The sequence below is a fragment of the Pinus tabuliformis genome, chromosome 7 (genome assembly GCF_031772625.1).
Source record: "Pinus tabuliformis cultivar Carrire ecotype Pingquan chromosome 7, CPIR1, whole genome shotgun sequence".
Classification (NCBI taxonomy): Eukaryota; Viridiplantae; Streptophyta; class Pinopsida; order Pinales; family Pinaceae; genus Pinus; species Pinus tabuliformis.
The window spans coordinates 748,010,459-748,038,145 of record NC_142293.1 but is presented as its reverse complement, the minus strand read 5'-3'; the positions used below and the strand labels follow the sequence as shown (position 1 = coordinate 748,038,145).

The window sequence follows — 27,687 nt, the reverse complement described above, 5'->3', positions numbered from 1 at the left end:
GATGACTTGATGGAGGGAGTCTAGTCTAGTTTGTAAGGGTCTTGGTCGTCTCATCTTGAATCTATTGAAGGAAAGATTTGACTAGGTTTTCCCCTAGAGTGGGGTTTTTCCCTGGCATCGTGCCTACATCTTGTGTTCTCTCTATTTTGTTGCTTGGCATTAGTCTTGATGATAACAAAAGATAAATCATAAGAACTAATAATAATAACAAAAACCTCACAAGATAATGTCATCAAGAGGAAAATCTCTTAAACTGCCTAACCTATGGATTTTCCAACACCAATGTCTCTAACATAAAGGTACATAGAGGGATTGGAGCTCTTAACGAGTTCCATACCCTAGTACATGAAAAAATCAATTGGAAACATTGCAATCCCCCCAATCCTGAAATCCTAAAAAACTGATAAGTCTGCTGGATTTTGAGTGAGATCTAAAATTCTACTTTCTCCATATGAAATCTAATGAGGTCAGAACCACTCTCAAACATCTTTAGTCATTTAATGGTAATGTTAAAAATTTAAGTAAAAGGATGAAAATAAAAGATAAATGACAATGCCATGCATATCAATAATAAGGCCATATGCTTGATCATTAGGTTGTCCCACTCAAAAATTATTGTTCCTTTGAAAAAAATTGTGTTTGGAACGTCTTTGCATAAAAAAAGTTGCGAAAAAAGCTAGGGAGCGAACTTTTGTTTAGGGAGCGCACTCCGAGGTCGCTCTCAATGCGCTCCCGAAGGGATCATGCTTCAGGAGTGAGTTCGAGGGGGGTGGGGGGCACTCCCCCGCAACCCCAGGCTGGGGCTCTTATGGAACTCACACCACTTTCCTATGTCCTTCTCCGTCTTCGTGATGCCATATTTTGCTTGCTGCTTCGATGGGTTGTCTTGCGTTGCTCCGCCTTGGCTCTGTCCTTTGTTCTATGGTTTGGGGATGCTCTTTCCCTACTTCTAATTCATAGATCCAAAGTCACACTTCTTTTGTTTAACTTTTTGTTCAATCTTGGTAGCATATCGGTAAGTTGCACCAAGCAAGGAGATGTCCATGAACTCCATTTCTTCCTGAATGTATTTGTGAAGACAATCACAGTACTTGAGCACTAGATGTCGCTCAGAGTCTTTGATATGAAACTTTGTACGTAGAGTATGAATAATATGTGTGAAATCATGCACATATTGGTCCCTTTGTTGTCGTAGTGTGGTCCACTGTGTGTACTTGTCCTCATAACTCCCAACAGGGAAATATTGTTCCTTGACAGTGTCTTGGAAAGAGTTCTAAGAGGGGGTGAAAATAAATAGGGAGGGTTCCTTGACCCTTTTCTCACTGTAAGTTTCCCACTAGTCCTTGACATGGGGGGCAACCTTAAGCAGTGCAAAAGTAATCTTCTCCCTATTGGAGAAACTATGGACCGAAAAATAACCTTCCAATAGATTCAACCATTTATCTACAACATCTACATCTATTTGAACTTTTAATATAGGGATATCGAAGTTCACTTGTACCTTGAAGGGGGTGGCGCCTCCGAAGTGATTGGTAGATGAAGATGCGTTGTCGGTGGGCATTTGACGAAGGATCTGGGCAAAGTTATCCATCATCTTGTTCCTTTTCCGCTCATGGGCTTCTTTGAACAACAATTTGATAGGATCTCTTGCTTCCTTATCTTTCTTTTCTTTCGCTATGGGAGGTCATTGGTGTCAATGGGGATGGTCTCGCAAAGGCTCAACCAGTTCAAGTCCCAACTCCTTATACCTTGACCTTGTTGGTGCACATAAAAACAGAGAAAGAGAAGAGTGCTCTGATACCACTGATCCAAATTTTATGAAGGAATGAAATGAAATACAAATATAAATTAAAAACATAGAGATACAATGAAAACATAACTTCAATTCATTAATAAAAAAGTATTGAAAACTATTTACATGCAAAATGGAAATAAACTAGCTCAAGTAATGGTATCTGATCTCTGAGAAGAGATGTGGCGGCTACCTACCTTCTAAACTGTGTTACAATGAGGCTTGAAGGCCTATTTATTATTGAGAAATAATGGAAAACCCTAAACATCCAAAAGCATAACCCTAGGAGATGAAGCGCCAAAAATCTATGGGCCTCATTGGGGTAAATTAGTACAACAACTTCTCAGGGTCGTAACTTTGGCATACGATCTTCATTTGACACATACGATATCTCGTTAGAAAGATTTATCGTAGGACTACAAATTTCAATTGAAAACCCCTCTAAAAAAGTTTGGGTTTCCCCATTTTCCAAAAAAACATTGTTTAGGGCCTAAAAATGGCTCACAAAGTTCAAGACCCGAAAAATAGCAAAAATAGTAAATTGTGTTATGATTAAAGAAATTGAAAGAAACAATGGTGGAGGTCCAAATGGAAAAGGCAGGTGGCCACCAATATCCACCTTGATCATGCATGCCCAAAATCTTCATTCAACCCATACTCAAGCCCACTTGAGGATCAATCAAGTTTGGGTCATGATAGCCTTGTAGATGTATATTTGTTCATGGGCGACGAGTAAATATATTAAGCTAGTTCATCGATCGATCATGTCAACTATTGAATAATGTGTGGTTTCTATGGTGGTCTGAATTGTAGAGAATATATAGTTTTTATGGTGATTTGTGCATGGATATTATTTTCTAATGTAATGTATAGTCGAGACTCGTGATGGGCCTATAAATTAGACATAAATTAAGGCCCATGCCTCTAAATTGGACATAAATTAAGGCCCACCTGACCATCCTTCAACACATTAAACCTCTCTTTTTGCATTAGATAATGTAGTTTTAACTTTAATATGTTCATTAGGAACGTTTATGGATAATTGCATATTTGTGCCTAATATTATTTATTTTGTGGAATATTGTGAGAATATTGGACAGATTATGGAGATTTGGAGGAGGAGATAATCTAGGAACCTGCTCCCTACTACAGGAGGATCAATATTAAATAATAAATCAACAAGATATTATGGAATTATGATAGAGATTGTGGAACTCCAATGATTGAGAAAATCTAGGAATGTGTTCCCTGCCATTTAATGCAGATTCCTAGTATTGGGAACCAGATCCACTAATCAAGGGATTTTGGTGGGGAAAGCTTCCTTCTTTCATGGGGAATGATTCCTAATCATTTTGTATAAGTACCAAGTCGAATTTGCCTCTAGGCGGAAATTTTTCTTAGTCTTCTTGTGGAGAGAACTCATATTTTTGCAGCTCCACTGTCATTTCTTGCAGGGATGTAATTGTATTGATAGAAATAATGAAGATTGGTGCCATGTTCAGCTTCTAAGTCTTGGTATCCTCCATAGGAATCTGATTTTCCTTGGCTTGGCCATCCCACGAGCCTCAAATCCCTTTTGTATCATTTACTTTTCTTCTTTTCACTTCTTATTCACATGCATCTCTTGTTCTTGTTTTTTATTCTTGCATTTAGTATTAATGATTTCTTGTTGTAGAATTGGGTTAAATGGTTGAAGTAAGTTATTTTGCAGGATTACAAGGATCATTTCATCATTGGAACAACTTTGGAAGGTCATAGTAATCATTAAGTTACTTGGATTAGTTTGTTTATTCCCAAATCTAGATTTTGGGAACTCCCTTGCGGCAAATAGTAGTGAATTTTTGCTATTTTTTAGAGCATGCTAATGAGCTTCAATCGAGTTGATTCCACTTGAATTAGATCACAAAAACATTCTAGTTAATAACAAAAATTACCCCATTGCATTTTCACTTGATTAGGTTAGGCATTTGATAGATTTACTAGCTCACTAGTTCTCGAATTTCTAGATTTTATACTAGTACTTTTCTGCCATATTTTAGCATGGGTTAACAAAGGTATTTTTGAGTGATTCTACTTAGAATGGAGACCTAAGACATCTTATTCAATAAAAAAATTTGTCGCATCCAATTTGGATTCGATTTGGTTGGTCATTCGGTGAATTATAACTCCCTATAGAAAATATGTTGTTTCATGTAGTAAACTACAGGAAACCTTGTAGTAGCCTTCCAACATGTATATACTTGCCCAAATTTGCTCAAGAAGCTTGGTTATTTTCCCTTAGGGTTGAATCAAGACCCCTAGGCTCTAAATCAATTATTAGGGAAGACTAAAGATCGCTTAGGACTTGCCTCTTTACCCATGCAAAACATTTCAGTGATTTGGGTTAATGGACAAATTTATGAATTGGATAATACAATGATGATTTTCTTGATTGCCACATTCAATGAACTCTGGTAATGGATACAAACTCTTTGAAATGTAATGGTTGCCATTTATCTTTACTTTATGGAATTAGAATAGGTTTCTTTCCTTGTATTTTTTTTCTTGCAATAGGTTAAGGTTTCCATTTCGGGCATTTCATTTTCTGCAATTAGTTTAGGATTTGATTTCATTACATGCACTCCATTACATCATGGCATCAAAGGAAGGACACATTGTATGCTACACATATAGTGCCGATACCTCTTAAGTTTGTATGAACCCCGGGTTGATAATTAAAGTTGGTAGCCTTGGGAGTTGCAACATTCTTGTTGCAATAATAAGGTTCATCAACTCGCATAATGGTGTTCACTCTCATTATCTTTAGAAATAAAATAGTCCTCAGTTTGCCTCTCAAACAAAAGAGAAAATGTTATTTTTATATGAAATTTGATGGCATTGTCTATTACTCTTTTCTTCACTACATATGGCAATATAGGATGAACGATATTGACAACTAAGACCACTCAATATGATACAACGATAACAAGTACTCACTTTTAGTATAATTCATAGAAGTATAAGTTTGTTTTTTCTGGATCGAATGTAATGGATGATAACCAATAATCTTTGTTTTGCTCAATGTAAAAGAAACTAGAAACACGACTCGGTTTTATGAGACATTCATTGAACAAAAACATGTAAAAATCCTTGGTTTGCATTATTTGACATGGTGCAAAAATCAAAACCCAAGTCCATGAGATTTCAAGAAGATCATTGTTCAAACTAAAGGGTTCTATGCATTTTTGTATAGGGAATTCAATGATTCCATAGCCATCTCTTGGTGATTTTGATTGATGTTAAATAACCTATATAGAAGCTATTTATTCTACATAATTATAATTGTTTTTGTAGAATATGCGAGGGCTTCTTTTTTGGTTCAAATGTTTCCATAGCCATCTCTTTGTGCTTTTTCTTGCTATTAAATAACCTATAAAGAAGTTGTTTATTTTGCAGAATTATGTTTGTTATGTTGTGAGGGCTCCTTTCTCTAGTTTAGTAGAAAGCTCTACTCCAAAGTTGAAGGAAGCAGGCATTATTGTCTTCAATATAGGCAACTAGTGGACTCACGAAAAAACTTCAAAGGGGTAGTTTGACTAAACCTCAATCTTTTGTCTATTAATTTGAAAATACGTGTTGTTGCTTACTTGAGAATATGAGATTGAAGTTATTGCGAGATTAAAAATCACAACATGCCATTGCCATTGAAGTTATGATAATCTTTAGTAGTTCTAGTCCCTAATCAAGATAAAGACACATGAATAATTTCATACTAAATTCCAATTTAAGGCCTGAAGTATATTGAAGAAAAATAATAAGACAAGTTGTGAGAGAGGAGTTGCAACCAAATGAAATGGTGGACTCACAAGGTGACTTTCTCTATTGCTACTTTCACCTTTTGCACTGATTTATGTAGATCATCCTCAATATTCTTTTGCCCTGACTCCTCTCTACTATCCTTTGTTGGTGCCTTGCTTTTGACTATGATGCTAGTACAACTGCATTTGGAATTATTTATTTATTTTTTTCCGTTCAATATGGTACTTTTTTGTTATTCTTATAGAATAAAAAAAAGTACAGATATGTTGTAACAACTTTGATCTTTATAACAATATAACAACATTCTTTTTTGTTGTATGACACTAACTTACATGATTATAACAACATTGTTTTTTGATGTGTGACATGCTTGCATTAAGTTAAAGCGTATTTATGAAAAACCTCCAAAAAAATCATCTTAGAGAAAATTAAAACAGTTGTAAAACCAACATTGATAGTGACCTGAAAATCTGGAAGTTAAAAGGATATAAAGAGTGATATATCTGTCAAGAACTAAACTGTCTTGAAGTGCTGACCATAAATTTGTTTGATGCTCTGAGAAAATAACATTATAGCAGTAAGGGTATAGTAGATTAGAGAATTTGTGCTAATTGAAGAGAGTGAGATTCAATAACAAAGTTTCCCTTCCCTTCCTCAAATGATATGTATCCAAGTTCAAGAGATAAAGCTCTCTTTGACAGTTTATTCACCACATGGTTAAATTCCCTATAGATATGCTTGAAGGAGATGACTTGAAAGTGATCTCTCAATTCTACTATTATGTTTTTCCAAGCTGATAAGTTTAGGACATCCAATTATGCTTGGTCTGCTAACCAGTCAATGACGCATTTTGAATCACCAAAAATTTGAATGTTGTTTATACTTTTATGCTTTGCTAATGACATCAAAGCCCAAACAACAATCAATTCAACTTTGGTGTTCGTCCTAGGGCCAATTCCAATTTTGAAGCGGATTGATTTCGAATCTGTCAGCTTAATCAACCCTCCACCTCCACAAAAGTTGTCTTGAGCAACTCCATCAAAGAATCCTATAGGAAGATCGTTGGATATTTGAGGGAAAGGAGAAGGTCTTTGGGACTTGTTTTTTTGGAGAGGTAGATAGTCCTTGAAAAGAGAGATGATTTTAAATACCCGGGGAATGGTGGAAATGCTACTATTTTTGAAAATAATTCTGTTTTTGAGCAGCCAGTACCCAAGCCATAAAAATAGGGAGAACTTGTATATATTGGAATTTCTTCACCCATAAGAAGAGCATATCCTCAAAAGAATTATCTATGCTCTGATGTTCATGGTACGGAGGATCAATGACCAAATTTCCTGAGCAACAATACAATTTAAAAAAAGATGATCTATCGATTCTTCATTCTATTTGCAAAGGCTACAACCGTTTGATCCCACGAAGCCGCTTTTTACTAGGTTATCCTAGGTTAAACTTTTATTATTGAGGACCAGCCAAGTGAAACACCTCAATTCATTTGGGATGTGCCACTTCCAAATGAGGTTGTTCCACCATCTGGGCCCCTGTGATCTCTGAACGAGAAATCGCTTCATAAGCAAGGCGACTGGTTACCTTACCATATTTTCCATCCCAACTCCAAACCAACTTGTTCTTTAATTTGCAAAGTGTCACTCCATTGAGGTTCATCACTTTTATAAAAGAGTTTCATTTTAAAGCTAAAGGACCCACCAGTCCTAACTCTGCTTAGGTCATCCAATAATATGAAGAGATATGCTGAGAGTGCAAATTTTTTATATTGGACAAGTAGTATAGCCCTTTGGAGTGTAAAATTTATAACAATTCCTTTGATAATTTGTGTACACGAGGACCCCCTATAAAGGGATCTTTTCCAAGGACTCTAATTTCCATCCCCAACCTTCCAAGCTAACCAACTGAAGGGAGAGGGGAAGGCACCCATGAAGACTTTCCATACAACAAAGCCTCTTTTATCAATTTTTCTTGCCCGTTTTCTTAGCCAATTCACAACTGACAGCCTATTTAAATATTTTTGTTTTAAAATTGAGCTCCATAAACCTCTACTTGGAAGATAATGCATTGATTTAAAATATACTTATAATAAATGTTCTTGTAAGAAAGCAATGAATAAGACAATGAACATATGCAACATAATATAAACGACAGTCAATAGATGTAAAGATAATCAATTTTAAATGCAACAATGAATATTGTAAAATAAGAGTGTCGATGAAGAACAATTAAACAATCTCTATGTTTAAATTTTGAGATGAGTTGTATTAAAATTAAAAACTTAGTTTAACCTAAACTTTCCCATACTAAAAATACATCAAACAAAGTAAGTGTAGAATAACACTACAAAGTAATTGTTCAATCATATTTGAAATAATAGTGTTTTAAAAATTATATATAAAATTAAAATTGTCAACCATTACACATCATAAATAAATATATGGTTAAAGGAAAAGTAATAATGGGATGCTTCATAGTTTTTAGTACGATAGATTAACAAGTTTTGGATTGATACTCTCATTCTCCAAAACTAAATAGAATGAAGTCCACAAAGGTGCGTAGACTTAAATAATGAACTCGCTCCCATTCCTTCTTATAATATTATTCCAAAATATAAAAATAAAGGTATGGTCATATTATTAAACCCGGTTGTAAACACTTGCCTCCTGGACAAGCGAATAATTACCTTTTCTACAGTCACAAAATATCAGGAATTTGCTGGATTATATAATTCGACAATCTCCAATCCAGTTGTCCCAAAAGAAAAAGGCCCAACGGAGTCCCGATCAGTGATCAGCGTCGTTGCCATGATGTGCCCACAATTTGTACTGTTCGGAGACTCCATCACTGAACAGTCGTTCAGGCCCGGTGGATGGGGATCAGCTCTCGCTGATTCCTACTCTCGCAAGGTAAGCCGATTCTAATTCCTCACATTCCATTACTGAATTCTATGTTTTTTTTTTCACAAGAAAAAAACACTGGTTTATATTATGTACCAGTACAATATTCAGAATTTATACATCCATCCTTCCATTCTATGTCTGCCCATTGCGCATTATGTCTGCCCATTGCGCATTATAAACTTCACGAAGGAGCTCATGGATTGACTTAATGTGTTTGATTTACAGGCTGATGTTGTTTTGCGGGGATACGGTGGCTACAATACACGATGGGCTCTGTTCCTTCTCGACAAGATCTTCCCCCTCGTAAGCTCAATTCAAGCCATTCCAGCTTAGTTGCAACTGTACCTTCTAATTTCTAGATTTTTAGTTTTAGGTGTGATTTTTAGTAGGCGATAAATGGCTAAAGCCTCTTCAGATAAATCAAACGAGTGTTTGGGCCATTCAGTTGTAGAATAACTCTATATTCTGTTTGAAAAATCCTAGTAAGGAAAAGGGCCAATTTTTACTGTCAGATGGCTTTTGTTCGTTACAATCTTTTCTAAATTCTGCTCAAATTCTGCTGTTATCAAAGTGCCTCATTACCTAGTCCAGATTCTTGGTTTAATATTCTGCAAAGAAAATTTTCCTTCGAGTTGCTCCAACAATTGATGTCAAATGGCTCTAAATCTGGTACCCTGTCCGTACCACTGTACATTTTGGGGGGAAAGGGCGTGGTTCTAAATCTGTTGCCGTGTTCGTACCACTGTACATTTTTTTGTGGGGAGGGAGAAGGGGCGTGGGGCGGCATTTTACGGTCGACTTTGGTACTTGGTCAGGAGAAAGTAATGTGGAATTCACCACTCCTGCGAAGGGTGAGTTTCAACGAAAATTTACTACTGCCAGTAGAGATCGGTCCTTTAAGCCAGCAAGAGAAGAGGTCAGGGGTTTAGAAAAGGACCCATATAGTGTTGGACATGGAGAAACCCACTTGCGGAAACACTGCCCTCAGCAACAGTAGATTGGCACAAGGTTGTATAATGTGTGGGAAACAGTAATGGTGAATGATGTGGCTCAGAATGTGCCATGAATTTAGGCCACATTGGACAATAGGTAGGTTGACCATTAAGCTTCAGTGATTGAGCTGGAAGGTATGGTTGTTAACCAACCTGTTTCGATTTTGATTGACCCAGGTTCTAATTTCAGCTATGTCAGCTCAAAGGTCATAGAGAAGTGTGCTCTGCAGAAGGGAACCCATGAGAAGTTGTGGTTTGTTCAATGAGCCACAGGAACCAAAAGGTGAGTGACAAACATGGTGGAATTGTGCCTAATGATGGTGAGCGACATGTCCACATCAACGGATCTCAACCTTTACCATTGGGCTCGTATGATGTACTAGTTGGCATGGACTAGTTAGCGGCCCTTCAAACCAAAATTGACAGCTATAGGAAGTTGCTGGACTGTCTTAGCGATGAGGGAGAGAAAGTGATGTTCCAAGGAATAATGAAGCCTGTTACCATTAGGCAAATATCAGTGCTGCAAGTGAAAAGGTGCAATATGGAAGGGTGTGCCTTGTATGCGGTCCAGGTGATTGGCGAATCAGAAGCTAACGGAGACAGAATGGAAGAGCACCTAGTGTTAAGATAATTCAATGATATGTTTATGGAGAAAATCTAAGTTACCAGGATTCGGATACGGATACGGATCCGGATCCGCTAGTTTTTTGAAAATCTAAGATCCGGATACGGCAAGGATACGTCACGTACAATCAATATATATATATTTAAACTTTTAAAAAACACCTTAAAGCTAAAAAATCAAATACTCCATGAAACCATCAAACATTTTTAGAACATTGAATGATAAAATCATAAATATGAAGATTAAAACATTGAAATGGTGCATCGTCCCTCATACAAAGTAACAAAAAGGTCCAAGGATCATGATTCATAATATCATGAATGATAATAGTAAATACATTTACATATCCTCAAATGTATCTATATCTTCTGCATATTGCAACTCTACATCATGAATAGATGATGGGGGTCCTGGAATGTAGGAAGTTGCATCAGTAGGCTGGACTGGTGGTGGAACAATATCCTCAAGTAGGTTGAGGTGAGTCATGGCATTCAGTGTCAGGTTCAAGTCAGAGATCTCAGGCTCCACATCCCACATCCTGCTCGGACCTTTTTTATACTCTGGTTCAACATGTGATAGAAGACGGAGGTTGGAATGAACATAAACAAGGTCCTCAGCCTTTGCCGCTCCCAACCTGTTTCGCTTCACTGAATGGATGAAGCCATATGTACTCCAATTCCTCTCAACTGATGAGGAACTAGCAACCTGTGATAACAACCTAGTGGCTAGAGTAGACAGATGAATGCTATCCCCACCATGGAAGCCCCACCAAGTAATAGGATCAAGATGTCCTCGATCATCCATAGCTACTGGATCTGAAAAGCTACCAGTAGACTATACAAACCCTCCAAATTCTTGGCGGACTTCCATTGCAACTCCCATATCTCTATAAATTTTCTTCAAGGCTGTCTTGTATCCTTGTACCACTTCAGAATCTTTGTTTGGTGCTGCTCTACCAGGTAAAGACAAAGTTTTAGAATGATAGTATTTAGGGTGCAATGCATATGCCAGAAGGTGTAATGGCGTGGTCATTTTGTTCCACCTTTCTGTAACTATGTCCTTCACTAAATAATAGAATGTTTCATGAGGGTCATTTTCACTTGCCCTGATAATTTCCCTTATCCTCTCCAACATACTATCAATGTTTTCATAAACTTCCCCCAAGCAAGGTGTATCTGTATCAAATGCCCTGATCAAGGTCAAGATTGGTTCAGTGAACCGTAGAAGATATTGAACCTTGTCCCACCATGCATCATCAAGAATGATGGACTTGATTTTTTGCCCTCTATCAGAAGTGGAAGTCCTCCATGATTCCCAAAGAGGGTCAATGACCATTGCTTGTAGTGCTTGTCTCACCTCCACAAGTCTCTTTATGACAAGAGTGTGGGAGGCAAAACGAGTTTCAGCAACCTATAAGTTTCAAAAGGCCAAATCTCAAATGAGAAACCATATATAAATTTGTAATTAAAAATAAGAATTTCATTATTTCTAATACAAATAGTATTGATTAAAAAAATTACCTTCAGTAGCTCCAACTTTGCAAAACCCCGATAAATGGCTTGGGACATTGAATGATTTGTTATGAACATTTGGATTTCTTTTGATGCTACATATATTTCATTAATAATTTAATCCATTCAATCTCACCAATCTTGGCAAGCATCAGGTTCAATGAATGGACTGCACATGGAGTCCAAAAGATGTGGTCATATCGACCCTCCACAATCAAACCTGCAGCTTTACAAACCTGTGCGTTGTCCGTAATGACTTGGACAACATTATGTGGCCCCACACTTTCTATTGCATCAATAAGAATTGTGGATATGAAAGATGCATCTTTCTCTATTCCACTGCAATCAACAGCCTTCAAAAACATTGCCCCTTGGGGGCATACTGCAACAACATTAATTAATGGGCAGTTTCTTTGGTCTCTCCATCCATCAGAAATGATGGACACCCCTGTTTCTGCCCATGTATCCCGGATTGCCTGTAGCTGTCTATCTACGGATTGCCTTTCTGATGCCAACAAGGTAGTGCGGACCTTTTCATATCCAGGGCTTTTGTACCCCTTTGGCGCTTCATTAACTGCCTTAATCATTTGTTGCCAGTAAGGGGAACGCACCAAATTGAATGCTAGCCCATTTGCATAGATGCAACGAGCTACATGTTCATCAGCGATGTCTCTACCTTGATTATTGAAACACGCTTCAAGAGGGCCTAGAGTGGCCCTTTTATTAGATGTAGCAGCAGGCCTAGATGGCAATGGAGCCCTAGTTGTAGAACTTTGCACAGGGTGTTTTCCCTTAGCAAGTTTCCTATCAGCAGCTTCTTGCAAAGATGCATAAAATTTCATTTTTCCAGGACTCAAACCTTGGCCAGGTTTGCCATTTGCATTTTTTGGCCCGGTGCATACTTGCACCCCTGTGTTAGTTTGACCGGTGAGATGGGCCTTCACTCTAGTATATGAGCCATTTTTTATATCTTGGCATTCATTGCACTTCCATTTAAATGAACCACCTCCGGGATTTTTTCCAATAATCTCCACATACTGCCACAGAGGAGATTTTGGATCTGTTTTGATGATTTCCCCTTCACCATGCTCATGTTGTGAATCTTGTGATGGTTCCATTATGATAATGGTATAGAGTTACTTGCAACTGCATTTAAAAATCAAATTATAATATATTAATATTATCTACAAACAATTAAAAATTAAATTGTAAATACATTAAAAAAAATTAAATTTAAAATTTAAATACATTTAAAAAATTTAAATAACATATATTAAATATTAATATAACTGTTATTATTATGTTATATTAATATAACATATAAATATAAATATTAAATAAATTAACAAATCAAATAACTGTTATATTAATATATATTATAACTGTTATAATGTTATTAAATGTTAATTATTTAATATATTAAACATTAAAGTTTAAACAACAATAAACATACGGTAAATATAACATATATATATATATATATATATATATATATTAAATAATAAACATAAGAACGATTCGAACATATAAACATAAAACATTAATATAATACATATATTACCGTTTATATAATACTATTATATTATGACTGTAACTGTTATAAACATATATTATATATATAACACTGTTTATTATGACTGTAACTGTAACATATATTAACCGTGCAGAATCATACCTGTTAACGCTTAAACCCTTGCGCTTCTAAAACTTTTGCCGTGAACAGTCTGCCCGACTGTGTTAACACCGCGTGCAGGGGAACCGACGCCTGACCAGGTGCTGCGTGCAGTGGGGCTGGAGTTAAGCCCGCAACCAAATATTCCTGTGCAGGAGGGGCCGGCGGTCGGAACGAATGAATGGCGACAAAAGAAAACAGTAGAGTTGGACAAAAGAAACGTTATAATATATGCGGGTGCGGGACCACAAAAACCTAAAAAAATATCTGCTTTTTAACTTTTTCGACCACCTATCACCGCTTCCGGCGGCCACCGGCGGGATCCGTATCCGGTAAAGTTGAGCCGTTTCAAAAATCCGCGATTTTAAAAATACGTATTTTTCACCGTTTTTTGGAGTATCCGGATCCGTGGATCCGGCAATACTCCACCTGCCGTGGCCGGATCCGGTAACTTAGGAGAAAATACTAGGATTACTACCCAGGAGAGAGATTGATTTTCCATCGAATTGCTACTAGGATCATTACCAGTCACAAAAGCCCCATATCGCATGAGTATACTAGAGCTAGTGGAGCTAAAGCTACAATTGAAAGCAATGTTTGACAAAGGGTATATTAGACTTAGTGTGTCACCCTGGGGAGCCCCAGTGCTATTTGTGAAGAAGGAGGATGGCACACTGAGGTTGTGCATTGTTTATCGAGAGTTAAATAAAGCCATAGTGAAGAACAAGTACCCGCTGCCTAGAATTGATGACTTGTTTGATTAGTTGAGAGGGGTTGCGGTATTCTCAAAAATAGATTTGAGGTTTGGTTACCATCAAATTCAGATTAAGGATGAAGATCCATAAGATAGCCTTCAAAACCATATATGGACACTATGAGTTTGTAGTGGTGCCATTTGGGCTCACAAATGCTCCAACCACATTTATGTGTTTGATGAACGATGTTCTCAACTTATATTTGGACATGTTTGTGTTGGTCTTCGTAGATGACATCTTGGTTTTCTTGAAAACCAAAAAAGAGCATTTGAAAGCGGTATTGCAATTGCTGAGAGGGCACAAGTTCTATGCCAAGCTCAACAAATGTGATTTCTTCCTATCACAAGTTCAATACTTGGGAGACACTGTTTCTAGGGAAGGAGTGGCAGTGGAACTTGAGAAGATCAATGGCATCATGGAGTGGCGTACTCCTTGAAATGTTACAGGAGTTAGATCTTTCATGGGATTGGTAGGATATTACCGGAGGTTCATTTGATTTTTTTCAAAGATTGGACATCCAATCACTGCCTTGCAGAGGAAAGGAGTTAAATTCCAATGGACATCAGAGTGTGCAACCAAATTTAAACAACTGAAACACCTGCTCATGCATGCACCTATTTTGAGAATAACTACTTCTGAAAAGGCTTTTGGGGTTTGCACAGATGCCTGTAAGGAAGGACTAGGTGGAGTCCCAATGTAAGAGGGACATGTGATTAGTTATGAATCGAGAAATTTAATTAAGCATGAAAGGAATTATGTCACTCATGACTTGGAGCTTGCAACAATAGTGCATGCATTGAAAATGTAGAGGCATTGCTTGTTTGGGAGAAAGTTTGTGTTAATGTCGGATCATGGAGGGTTGAGATCCTTGTTCGGCCAGCCCAAGTTAAATGCAAGATAAGCTGGATGGGTAGCCTTGATTAGTGAGTTTGACTTTGAAATAAAGTACATTAAGAGCAAAGAGAACAAAATAACATATGCACGTAGTAGAAGTTTGCAAGTGGCTCATTTGATAGCCATAAGAACTTGCGAAGTTAATATCAAAGAAAGGATCAAAGAGGCATTACTTCATGATGAACATCACCGACATGTGAGGGAACACTTGTAGTAGGAGCCAAAAGGATCATTGAACAAGAATTACTCACTCATCGATGATGGTATGTTGAAGTTCAAGGATAGATGGTATGTGCTTCACATGGGCGATTTGAAGAAGCTCATCATGGATGAGTTTCACAAAAGACCTTATTCAGCTCATCTTGGTTATCATGGGTGATTTGAAGATGCTCATCATGGATGAGTTTCACAAAAGACCTTATTCTCAGGTCATCTTGGTTATCAGAAAATAATTACAGCTATGAAGGAAATGTACTATTGGCTGGGCATGAAAAAAGAAGTTGTTGATTACGTTCCTAGGTGCTTGGAATGCCAATAAGTCAAAGTAGAATGTAGGCAACTGTTATGTAAAAAATTAATAATTTTGTAATTATAGATTAATTAGGCAAAAGGGCACGATCAGAAGATCATGCCTTTTCACTAAGAGGCACCCAAGGCGGTATAAAAGCCAGGGGCCCTTCTATGTAACATTCACCATTCAAGCATTAATAAAGTATATATATTCCTGTTTTGTCAATTAATGAGCTTGTACGCTCCATCTTCAAACAAAAAGGAGATGTGGATGAATACACTAGAGAATGGGAAACTCTAGCTACACGAGTACTTGGGTTATCATAGACTTGTCTTATTCAATCATACATCGTGGGACTTAAACCACATCTCCAGGTTGAGCTTAAGCTTCATGACATCACTTCTATAGAAGAAGCAAAACATAAAGCAAAAGTTGTAGAAAAAAAGCTCGAAAGGATACAATGGCCAAAAGTTGAAAGGGATAATACGAGACAAAGATTTCCCCACAACTGCTGTGCGGATAATACAAAATATGTTCCACCACAACTAAAGAAAAAAATAAGGGAAGTGCAAAGAATGGCGAAAGGGAAGTGCAACATAAATGCGCTAATGGAATGAGACCAAGATAAATGCTGTATACCAAGAACCTGTAAGTGAAGCAATGATTTAGATAACGAAGAATCAAACGTATAAGAAGTTGAAGATTCTCGTCAATTTTCTCCAGAATCCGATAGCAAGAATATTCCACGAGTGTCATTATCGGCCATGACAAGTATATCTCAGCTCTAGACATTAAAGTTAAAAGGCCATATAAAAAAATGTAATAGTTCTAATAGATACCGGCGACACCCACAACCTTTTGGACTCAAATATGGTGAAAAGGCTCAACATTTTCACATGTCCCATGTCCAACATGAAAGTGATGGTAGTTGACGGAAATAAAATTGGAAAAGTAGGGAAATGCCATAAAGTCAATTCGCTGATTCAGTACTACAATCTAGAATCTTCCTTCTACACATTACCTTGAGGAGTGGATGTGGTCCTAGATATCTAGTGGCTACAAACCCTAGGCACTTACCCTACCAACCATCAAAAGCAATTTATAAAGTTTAGATGTGAAGGGAAAAAATACAAGTTATATCGGTTTCAACCCCCTCAGAATCAAATTGTATCATCATAATAGATGATGAAGCTGATTCGGAAGGGAGCACCAATGTATGTAGTGCAATGTCATAAGATGGAGATGTTGGTTTCAAGATTGGTTAGTGAAGAACCATTTGAAGTTCAAGAACTACCACTTGAAGTTCAAAAACTGATTCAAAAACACAAAAAGGTGTTTCAAGATCTTCTTATGAAGATGTCGCTTGAAAGAGAAATTGAGCACATAATCAAAGTCAAATCAGGGTCAAACCCTGTCAACATCAAGCCATATAGATATCCACATCATCAAAAAATTGAAATTGAAAGATTAGTTCAAGATCTTTTGAAGTGTGGAATCATTTCAAGAAATAGAAGCCCTTATTCTGCTCTAGTGGTTCTAGTCCGTAAGAAGGATGGATCCTTTAGATTGTGTGTAGATTATCGAGGACTGAACAAGGTAACGATTAAGAATAAGTTTCTGATTCCCTTTATAGATGAAATGATAGATGAATTTCATGGAGCCCAATATTTTTCAAAATTGGACTTGAGATCAGGATACTACCAGATCAAAATAAGGCTAGAGGACATAGCAAAGACTTCTTTTCAAACACATGAAGGTCATTATGAATTTAAGGTAATGCCCTTTGGATTAACTAATGCTCCAACAACCTTCCAAGCCACCATGAATGAGGTATTTTGTTCATATCTAAGGAAGTTTGTGTTAGTGTTCTTTGATGATATTCTAATCTATAGTAAAACATGGAAGGAGCATCTACAACATCTAGAGAAAGTTCTCACTATATTAGAAGAACATCAGTTCTATGCAAAGATGTCTAGGTGCGCCTTTGGAAAGGAAGAGGGAGAGTACCTCAGACACATAATATCCAAGGAATGAGTAAAAGTAGATCCTAATAAGATCAAAGCGATAAAAGAATGGCTCAAACCCAATTAACATCTCCAAATTAAGAAGATTCTTAGGGTTGACTGGATACTATCGAAGTTTTATTCGAAATTATGCTCATGTATCTGCACCCCTAACAAATATGTTCGAAAAGAACTCCTTTCAATGGGATGATAAGGCAAAAAAATGTTTTGAAGACTTATAGGAAATCATGTCCAATACACTTGTATCAACAACTCCAGATTTTTCAAAGCCTTTTGTAAATGAATGTGACGCTTCAGGTTTTGGCATTAGAGCAGTATTGATGCAAGATGGTCATCCAGTAACCTTTGAAAGTAGGAAGCTCAACAAGCGAGAATGTCTCAAGTCTACATACAATAACATTTGAAAGCATGAAGCTCAACAAGCGAGAACGTCTAAAGTCTACATACGATAAGGAAATGCTCGCCATTATGCATGCATTAGCTAAATGAAGGCAATATCTTTTGGGAAGTAAGTTCTTAATACAAACAAACCATAATAGTCCTCAACACCTCCTCCAATAGAAAACATTCTCTACAAAACAATAAAAATGGATCGAAAATATTGTCGCCTTCAACATGGATATTTTACATAAGAAAGGGAAATACAACGTAGTAGCAGATGCTCTGTCTAGGAAAGACGAAGAATCACAATTTCGGTTGTAGTCCCAGAATGGCTTAATGAAATTCGAAGTGAGTACGCAAAAGATCCAGAAACAAGTGCTGTAATCAATAACCCTCCTCAAAATTCAAATTTTAAAATTTGAATGGAAAGAAGATATTTTGTGGTACAAGGGAAGAATTACCTAAGTCCAGATTCCAAATTTAAAGCCAAAGTTTTCAAAGAGTCTCATGATTCACTGTCAATCAGACATGTAGGTTTCTTTAAAACCTACTATAATGCACGACAATCATTTTTCTGGAAGGGAATGAATAATGATATTCAAAAATATGTAGCAGAATGTGATCAATGCCAGAGAAATAAAAATGAGAACATTATGACCCCAGGATTGCTCCATCCCCTAAATATTCCAAATCAGGAGTGGGAAGAAATATCAATGGACTTTATCGAAGGATTACTCATGTCTAATGGTAAAGACAAAATTCTCGTAGTAGTCGAAAGACTCACTAAGTATGCACACTCTATAGGAATGAAGAAATTAGACTCAACAAAACAAATTGCTGAGATATTTTGCAAGAATGTCTACAAACTACATGGGTTTCCCAAAGTCATTGTTAGTGATAGAGACGCCAAATTCAAAGGCAATTTCTGGAAGAATTTTTCAAACATATAGGAATCTACCTCAACATGAGTTCAACATACCATCCTCAAACAGACGATCAAACAAAATTTGTCAATAAATGTTTAGAAGCCTATACCTACGATGTTATGCAATAAACAAACATTATAAGTGGGCTCAATGGTTACATCTTGCCGAATGGTGGTATAATTCCACTGACCACACTTCAACAACAATGACTCCATTTCAAGCTCTGTATGGTTACAAACCTACTAAATGGAAGGACCTTGCCATTATCGAGACAAAGCTTCCAACAATTAAAGATCAATTAGAAGAAACACAAAAAGTCTTCCAAGCACTAAAGGAAAATCTAAATATTGCAAGAAATCGTATGAAGCAGCAGGCTGATCGAAACAAAACAAAAAGAGAATTTGAAGTTGGAGAATGGGTATTTGTTAAACTCCAGCCTTACAAGCAGTTGTCCTTAAAACAAAAGGGAAGAAACAAATTGGCACCAAAGTTCTATGGACCGTACTAGATTAATAAAAAGATCAGCCAAGTAGCATACAGTTTGAGCCTTCTTGATAAAAGTCGTGTTCACAACATCTTCCATGTATCTTGCTTAAAAAAACACTTGGCAAACACCAAGTGGCACAGACAACACTTCCGACATTAGATGACGAAGGGAAGATCATTTTAGAACCAAAAGGTATCATCTCCACCAGGGAAAAGAAGTTGCGATCACAAGTAATCAAAGAATACCTGATTAAGTGGAAAGACCTACCAGAAGAAGAAGCTTCCTGGGAGACAAGCGTTTTGTCAACAACACTCATCGTTATGTATGCTTTGAGGACAAAGTATCTTTTCGAGAGGAAGGCAATGTTATGTAAAAAATTAATAATTTTGTAATTATAGATTAATTAGGCAAAAGGGCACAATCAGAAGACCATGCCCTTTCACCAAGAGGCACTTGAGGCGGTATATAAGTCAGGGGCCCTTCTATGTAACATTCACCATTCAAGCATTAATAAAGTATATATATTCTTGTTCTGTCAATTAATGAGCTCTAACAACTAGTCAGATTGCTACAACCAATCCTAATTCCAAAGTAGAATGTAGGCAACTAGTCGGATTGATACAACTAATACTACTTCCTGAGTGGAATTGGGAAGTCATATCTATGGAATTCATCACATGATTGCCCAAAAACATCCAAGCAATGATATTATAATGGTAATAGTGGACAAATTAAGCAAGACAACTCACTTTATAGCTATCAAGTCCACCCACAAGGCAATTGACATAGCTTAGATCTTCTTGGAGATATTTAGATTACATGGCATACCCACGAAGATCATTTTGGATCAGAATGCCGAGTTCACTTCAAAATTTTGGAAAGCACTATTTGTTTGTTTTGGAACTCAACTAGCATTTAGCATCACTTATCATCCTCAAACTGACAGACAAATCGAGAGAGTGAACAAAGTTCTAAAAGACATGTTGAGGATGCATGTCATGCATCAACAAACCAAACCACTCTCCCGCTACTATTCTGCCCCCCACGCAAATCTCTCTCCTGCTACTATTCTCCTTCCATTCCTTCTCTCGTTTTTATCCACCCGCCAGTCTTCTGCCAAGTGTAACCGCCACTATTCCTCCCGCTAAACTGGCAGATGACTGTTATCGTTCATTTATTCCTTCCAACGTCTCATTTCATTAACTCCTACGTGCCAATAATGGTTAATCCATTCAAACCATTAAACCATTCCCTAATAAAACATTGCCATTGATTCAATTTGACCATTTGCATTCTGTATGTCGCTACAATTCGAAGAACGCCTCTGTAAGAGAATTCTAGCAAACAATGACCTTCAACCATTGTTTCCAGCCTGCAATCGTCCTATATCCGAGTAAATCCTTATCAATTGTCTTAGTCATTTGTTTTCCCCAATGGCTTCACATAAAGGAAAGTAAAAAATGGTTACAGATAATCCCCTCTTACCCCCTGTGATTAACCTGGATGAACTCCCATTAGTAGATACTCATTTTAAAATTGCAGAGACTAATTGTGAATTCGATCTATACGAACTTCACAATTGGGCTTTTCAAAAGTACCAAGATACTAGTGATGAATTTTATTTTTGGGAGTCCCTATTGCCTTAGTTCGATTTCTCACAAACCTCTCATTTCCCAGAGTTTGTTGCTTGGTATGGAGCTCGATATCTACCTAGCCAAAGAGCTATAATAATTTAGAACAATGAAACCCTTTTGTATGTGACTTCTGAATCAATTTGCCAAGCCCTCCAACTGAATCCTCAAGAACCTTTTCATCCATTTTCTACTAATGCATTAATGGAAATTTACCAAAAGCTATCATTTTCAAACAAAACTCATATCTTTGAATCTTTCTTGCCTGAGAATTCTGAATTACCCAAGACCAATCCTCCCTATTTTGCTGCTATATTCCCTTAATTGTTTAGGCATGCCATTTCCTTAGTGTCATGTCTATTAGGATACCCCAATGACCAGTGGGTTGATGAAGTCATCTTGGGCTTCTTGTCAGTTTTCTCTTTGATAAAAAATCCTTAATAATATTCAACTAGAGTTAGTTCCTGTCTGATGCAATTCATGATCAATCCTTGAAATTCAGTGCAGAAGGTTCCTTCAAATGTCAATCGGTTCTAGTTTACTTGTTTCTATATCATCAGTCTGAAAGGTTTAAATTCCCTTTGCAAAAGTTGGATGCTGCAGGTGCCCCACATTCAATAATTCACTAGACATCATTAGTGAGAAAGACCTCTAAAGAATTCTCATTTAGTGAATTTGTTAATCAATTCATGTATATGGCCAATTGTTTATTAAATAGTGATGCTGTTCCTAGAATTTCAACTGAAATTAAGAGAATTTTGCACCAAGTGAGCAGACTAAAGTTGGAGACTGGTATTTATACCAGGATATCACTGAAATTAGGATTTATGGATGTGAATTACAAGCATACAAGTTGCCTGTATTCCTCCCAATGAAAATTTTTGCTCTTGATTATATGGTGGTAAGATTGTAGGTGTTAATGATAAGTGCTCAAAACCAGAAACTATTTGTTCAAGTTCAGGTGGAACTTCTTCTTTGATTTCCTCTGGAAAATCAGTCATCCGCCTCTAAACTTAGTGTTTTAGCTAAAAACAACGGAATTGTTTAACTTAACTGAAATATCGCCGAAACCCAACAACCACGGAACCAAAAGGAAATAACACAGCCGTTCATAAACTTCTCGCATCCACCTTTTCACAACACTTTATCGCGTTAATTCTCCACCGTCGATCTCAATCTCCAATCCGACGGTTGAAGCTTTTCCTGCTCCCAAACTAGGCAGGTGAACTGCCATCGTTGATCAAGCTCGCATGATCCAACGGTTGATGCGTAATATCGCGTGGAATTTTTGTCGATGTTTAACACGCCGAGAGCACGTGAAAAAGCAGTTTCTTTGTGCTACGTGTCAGCTACTCAATGGAATCGCGCGACTACAACAAAATACCACTTACCACTTTAAGTCCACGCGAAAACAACTTTCCCCTTCAAAGACCACTTTACTCCTCTGTTAACGCCTGCGCTTGTTTGAATGCGATAACCATTAGATCTATTGACTTGTTGATCGGACGGTTCCCGTTCTCTTCTGGGTTTCTCACAACTTTTGTCGGGGTTTTCTCCGCTCTGCCAAGTTTTTGCGCTTTCACTACGTTTAGGTTGGTTCTAAGTTATATTTTTAAAACACGTCCAGGCTCTTCCGATACACAGGAAAATGAGGATTTTAAACGCGATAGCCCAAGATTATATGAATCTAACTCTAAAGGGCCAAATTAGAATCAACAGAACACAAAGATATTTCGAAGGAATTTAAAACCTCCGGGATTGACCAATTATGCACAGATACACAGAGATACAAAGATATCCAATTTTACAATCAAGTTCTCTTTTGCCAAATCTAGCCAAAATCCCTTTACATGAATTCAAAACTTACATAAATACCTTACATTCAACAATCAGATCCTCAATCAATGGATCGATTCTTCCTAATCCTAGAAAAATACCTAATCTGCATAATATTCTCCTCGAGAATCTCAACTAAGCCTAAATACTTAAATTGATTACTAAATAACTCAAATCCCTAAATTCTAGCTCAAATCTATCTAGAAAGCTTTGTAAAGTGACAGCTAAAGGATCCCACTCCTTTGCTTGTAAACTTTTTTTGGATTTTTGGAATAAAATGAAGCCTTTTGTCTTCAAGCCTCATGCTCCTGCATCAGACTCCTGAGGACAAAATTCTTCATGGGCTCCTGTCCATGAGCTCTTCTACAGAACTACCCAATTTCTGTAGCATGGCCTCTGTCATCCAAGTAGCTTCAGCAATTGGTTGATCCTTCCACTTGACCAAATACTGAAAATACTCCTATCCTCTTGTCTTCTTTAACAATCTCTTATCTAAGATCTGTTCTGGCTGCAATGCCTGTGTTGTAGGTAACTGTTTTACCCAGTCAACCTCTGGTTCTTCTTTATCCTCTGTTGTATCATCTACATTCCTATCTTCATACCTGTACAAATCAACAACATTGAATATTGGAGATATTCCAATATCAGGGGGTAATTCAATTTCATATGCATTTGCAGAAATTTTTCTCAAAACTCTGCATGGTCCAATTTTCTTGAATTTCAACTTGTTATACTCCCTTTTTGGAAATCTTTCCTTCCTCAGATGAGCTAAAACCAAATCTCCAACTTCAAAATTAACTTCCCTTTTCTTCAAGTCTGCTCTGCCCTTATACTTTATGTTACTATCCTGTAACTGTTGTTTTACTTGTTCATGTATTACTTGAATATTTGAAGCAAAATCTTCTCCTTTAACACTCCTCATTTCAGCTTTTCCCAAGTCTCTTAGTTCAAACACTCCTCTTGGGTGCATTCCATAAACCATATGGAATGGACTCTGCCTTGTAATCCTGTTAGGAGAATCATTATAAGCATATTCTGCTTGTGCCAAAACTTGATCCCACTGCTTTGGATGTTCACCTGCAAGACTTCTCAGAAGATTACCCAAGCTTCTGTTTACAACTTCAGTCTGTCCATCAGTCTGAGGATGATAAGCTGAACTGCAACTCAGTTTAGTACCAAGTTTCTTCCACGAGGTCCTCCAAAAATGACCAACAAAGTTAGAGTCTTTGTCTGAAACACTGCTCTTAGGTAACCCATGCAACCTTACAATCTCCTTAAAAAACAGATTAGCAACATGAGTAGCATCACTAGTTTTATAACAAGGAATAAAATGTGCCATTTTAGAAAATCTGTCAGCTACAACATAAATTGAATCATGTCCTCTTTGAGTTTTTGGTAAACCCAAAACAAAATCCATATTTACCATATCCCAAGGTCTATCTGGAATAGGTAATGGAACATACAAACCTGTGTTTTGGTTCCTTCCCTTTGCATACTGACATATTTTACAATTCTTCACATACTTCTCCACTTCAAACCTCGTCTTTGGCCAGAAATAAAACCTGTTCAACTGCTCATAAGTCTTGTCTGCACCAAAATGTCCTCCAAGTCCACCACTATGTTTCTCCTTAATTAAATTCTCCCTCATAGAACAATTTGGTATGCACAGTTGATTTCTTTTAAACAACAACCCTTCTTGCAAGAAAAAATCCAGCCACTTACTTCTGTCTAACAAAATAGGATTTTTACAAGCTTCAAATGCCTCTTTAAAATCTAAATCTTTCTCATATAATTCTTTAAGAAAATCAAAACCCAACACTTGAATTTTACTTTCCTGAACTAATATGCTTTTCCTACTTAAGGCATCTGCTACCTTGTTTGATTTTCCAGTTATATGTTTTAATACAAAATTAAAACCTTGAAGATATTCTACCCATTTTGCATGCTTCTGACTAAGCTTTGGCTGTTGCATAATATACTGTAATGCATGGTTGTCTGAATAAAGTATGAACTCCTTAGACATCAAGTAATGTCTCCACTTCTTCAATGACTGCACAACTGCATAAAACTCCTTATCATAAGAAGAATACTTCTTCTTTGATTCATTCAGTTTTTCACTGAAATAAGCTACAGGTCTGTCCTCCTGACTTAAAACAACTCCAATGGCTTCTCCACTGGCATCACATTTCACTTGAAAAGGTTTAGTAAAATCAGGCAAAATCAAAATTGGTTTCTCAGTAATCTTTCTTTTCAACAGCTGGAAGTTCTTCTCTGCCTCAACAGTCCATTTAAATGGTTGTTTGTCCTTCTTTATTGTGTCAATAATAGAAGCATTGATCTTACTAAAATTCCTTATGAATTTCCTATAAAAGCTAGCAAGACCATGAAAACTCCTTACCTCAAAAACACTTTTTGGTGAAGGCCACTCCATGATTGCCTTAATCTTCTCTGGATCCATCTTTAACCCCTCATCAGAAACAACAAAGCCCAAATACACCAACTTCTCTTTTATGAATGAACATTTCTTTAAATTTAACAGTAATTTTTCTTGTTGTAGCCTCTGTAAGACATAATTCAGATGTCTCACATGTTCCTCTCTGGATCTGTTGTAAACTAATATATCATCCAAATATACTATTATAAATTTACCAATAAATTCCTTCAGAACTTCATTCATGGGTCTCATAAATGTACTAGGAGCATTTGATAACCCAAAAGGCAGTACCATCCATTCACACAATCCTTCATTTGTCTTAAAAGCAGTTTTCCACTCATCAACTTCTCTAATTCTTATTTGATGATAACCACTCTTTAAATCCAGCTTTGTAAAATATCTTGCTCCACTCAAACAATCTATCAAATCTTCAATTCTAGGTAAAGGAAATCTGTACCTGATTGTTATCTTGTTAATTGATCTTGAACCAATGCACATTCTTCAGCCTCCATCCTTCTTTGGACTCAACACTGTTGGCACTGCACAAGGACTCAAACTCTCTCTAATCAGTCCTTTATCTAACAGTTCCTGAACCTGTTTCTTGATTTCTTCATTCTCTGTGGGAGTCATCCTGTAAGCTGCTTTATTTGGCAAATTTGCCCCTGGAATCAAATCTATATGATGACTGATTTTCCTAATGGGTGGTAACTCATTAGGCAAATCATCTACAATGATATCACAATAACTGTCCAACATTTCCTGAATTTCAATTAGCAAATCAAAAATCTTAGTGGAAGTAATTATTACCTTTGGTTTGCAAATGAATGCAAAATTTACCTCATCCTCTTCAATCTGCTACAGGTATTCTTTTCCTCTTAACAATAGGGTCTTTGGATCATACTTCTTTGATGTATCCTCTTCTTCCATAGGCAGCAATGTATGATTGACACCATCTTTACTAAATTTGTATGTGTTCCTTTTCCCATCATGCATAGCTCCTCTGTCATATTGCCAAGGTCTTCCTAGCAATATGTGACACACATCCATAGGCATCACATCACACAATATTTTGTCTTTGTATTTACCCAACTGCAACTCCACTTCACACTGTTCCTTCACTAACAACTGATGTCCTTTTTGAAGCCATGACACCTTATAAGGTGTTGGATGTTTCTTTGTCTTCAATTTCAATTTCTCCACCACTTCTGTAGAGACCAGATTATCAGTACTGCCACTATCAATTACCATTTGACAGCATTTCCCTTGAACCTTGCACATAGTCCTGAACAAATTCTTTCTCTGTGCTGGTTCAACAACTTCCTTTGTTGACTTTAACAAAACTTTGTTGACTACCAAAGATTCCCCTTTCTCTGGTACATTCTCTTCTTCTGTCACCTTTGCTGCTTCCTCTTCAGTCTTAGCAACAATTGCATTTCTCTGATTTGTTCCTATGTTTTCTGGGCACTCATAGGCTCTGTGTCCCAACTTGTTACACCTGTAACATCTAACTTCTCTTCCTCTGCCTCTGCCTCCTCTTCCCCTGGAAAAACTCCCTCTGCCACTTGCATCACCACCTGTGTGTGTATGCTGACTTGAGCTGCTGCTAGCTCCATCTATAGGTTTTGTAGATCTTCCTCTACCACCTTGACTTCCCCTTCCTCGGAAAGTACCTCTATTCCTGGGAGATTGCTTCCTCAAGAGATTTTCTTCAGCCTTCAAGACCATCTGATAGGCCTCTTCTACTGTTTTAGGAGACAATACACTTATCTTGGATATCCATTCTGAGTCCATTCACATATCTTGCAACCTTCTCATCTGTATCTTGAATTTGTCTAGCTCTTATGCTCACTTTGTAGAATTCCTCTGTGTATTCTTTCACTATCATAGACCTCTGTCTAAGATTCAACATCTGTTTAAATAATGTCTGCTGATAATCACTAGGCAAAAACTTACCTCTCAACTTTGCCACCATCATGTTCCACTTTTTAATTGGCTGCTTACCAATTCTCCTTCTTTCTGCCTGCACTCCATCCTACCAAAGTGCTACATGTCCTTTCAATTTTGTAACAACAAACTTCACTTTCTTTCCTTCTTCTGTTTCTTCATAATCAAAGAATTTATCCATATCATTAATCCAGTCTATCAACTCCTCAGGGTTTAAACCTCCTGTATAAACTGAAACCTCAAGTCTGGGTTTAGATGTGGATCTCAACACTGATCTAAAGAATCTCATTTCAGGAGTAGGTTCTGCAGGTTCCTCTTCTTCTACAGCTTCAGCTTCAGGCTCACTGACATCTGCATCTCTTTGATGTCCCATCTCCACTGCTTCTAATCTCGCTTGCATCTGTTCCATAGCTTCTAACACTTCAACATTTGCAACTGGTCTTCCTCTTCTACCACGTCTTCCTCCAACTTTGTAAGCCATATTGGACTTCTTTCTCTGATCTTTGAGATCCTGCTCAGTGTCAGTAGGCTGCTCTGATACCACTAATGGTGGTAAGAATGCAGG

The 27,687-nt window shown here is 37.1% G+C and overlaps 1 protein-coding gene across 2 annotated transcripts in view; it reads left to right on the top strand.

Annotated features, from left to right (window-relative positions):
* Positions 1 to 8,263: 8,263 nt before the first annotated feature.
* LOC149249695 (SGNH hydrolase-type esterase superfamily protein) overlaps positions 8,264 to 27,687 on the top strand; it is a 249,009-nt gene continuing 229,585 nt past the window's right edge. Inside the window, exons 1-2 of one of the 2 annotated variants that reach the window (XM_089458764.1) lie at positions 8,264 to 8,505; positions 8,725 to 8,802. In XM_089458764.1, the coding sequence (XP_089314890.1) occupies positions 8,404 to 8,505; positions 8,725 to 8,802 (180 nt within the window). In that variant the 5' untranslated portion in view covers positions 8,264 to 8,403. The remainder of the gene's footprint in view (positions 8,506 to 8,724; positions 8,803 to 27,687) is intronic. The other variant, XM_089458763.1, reaches the window with a different exon arrangement.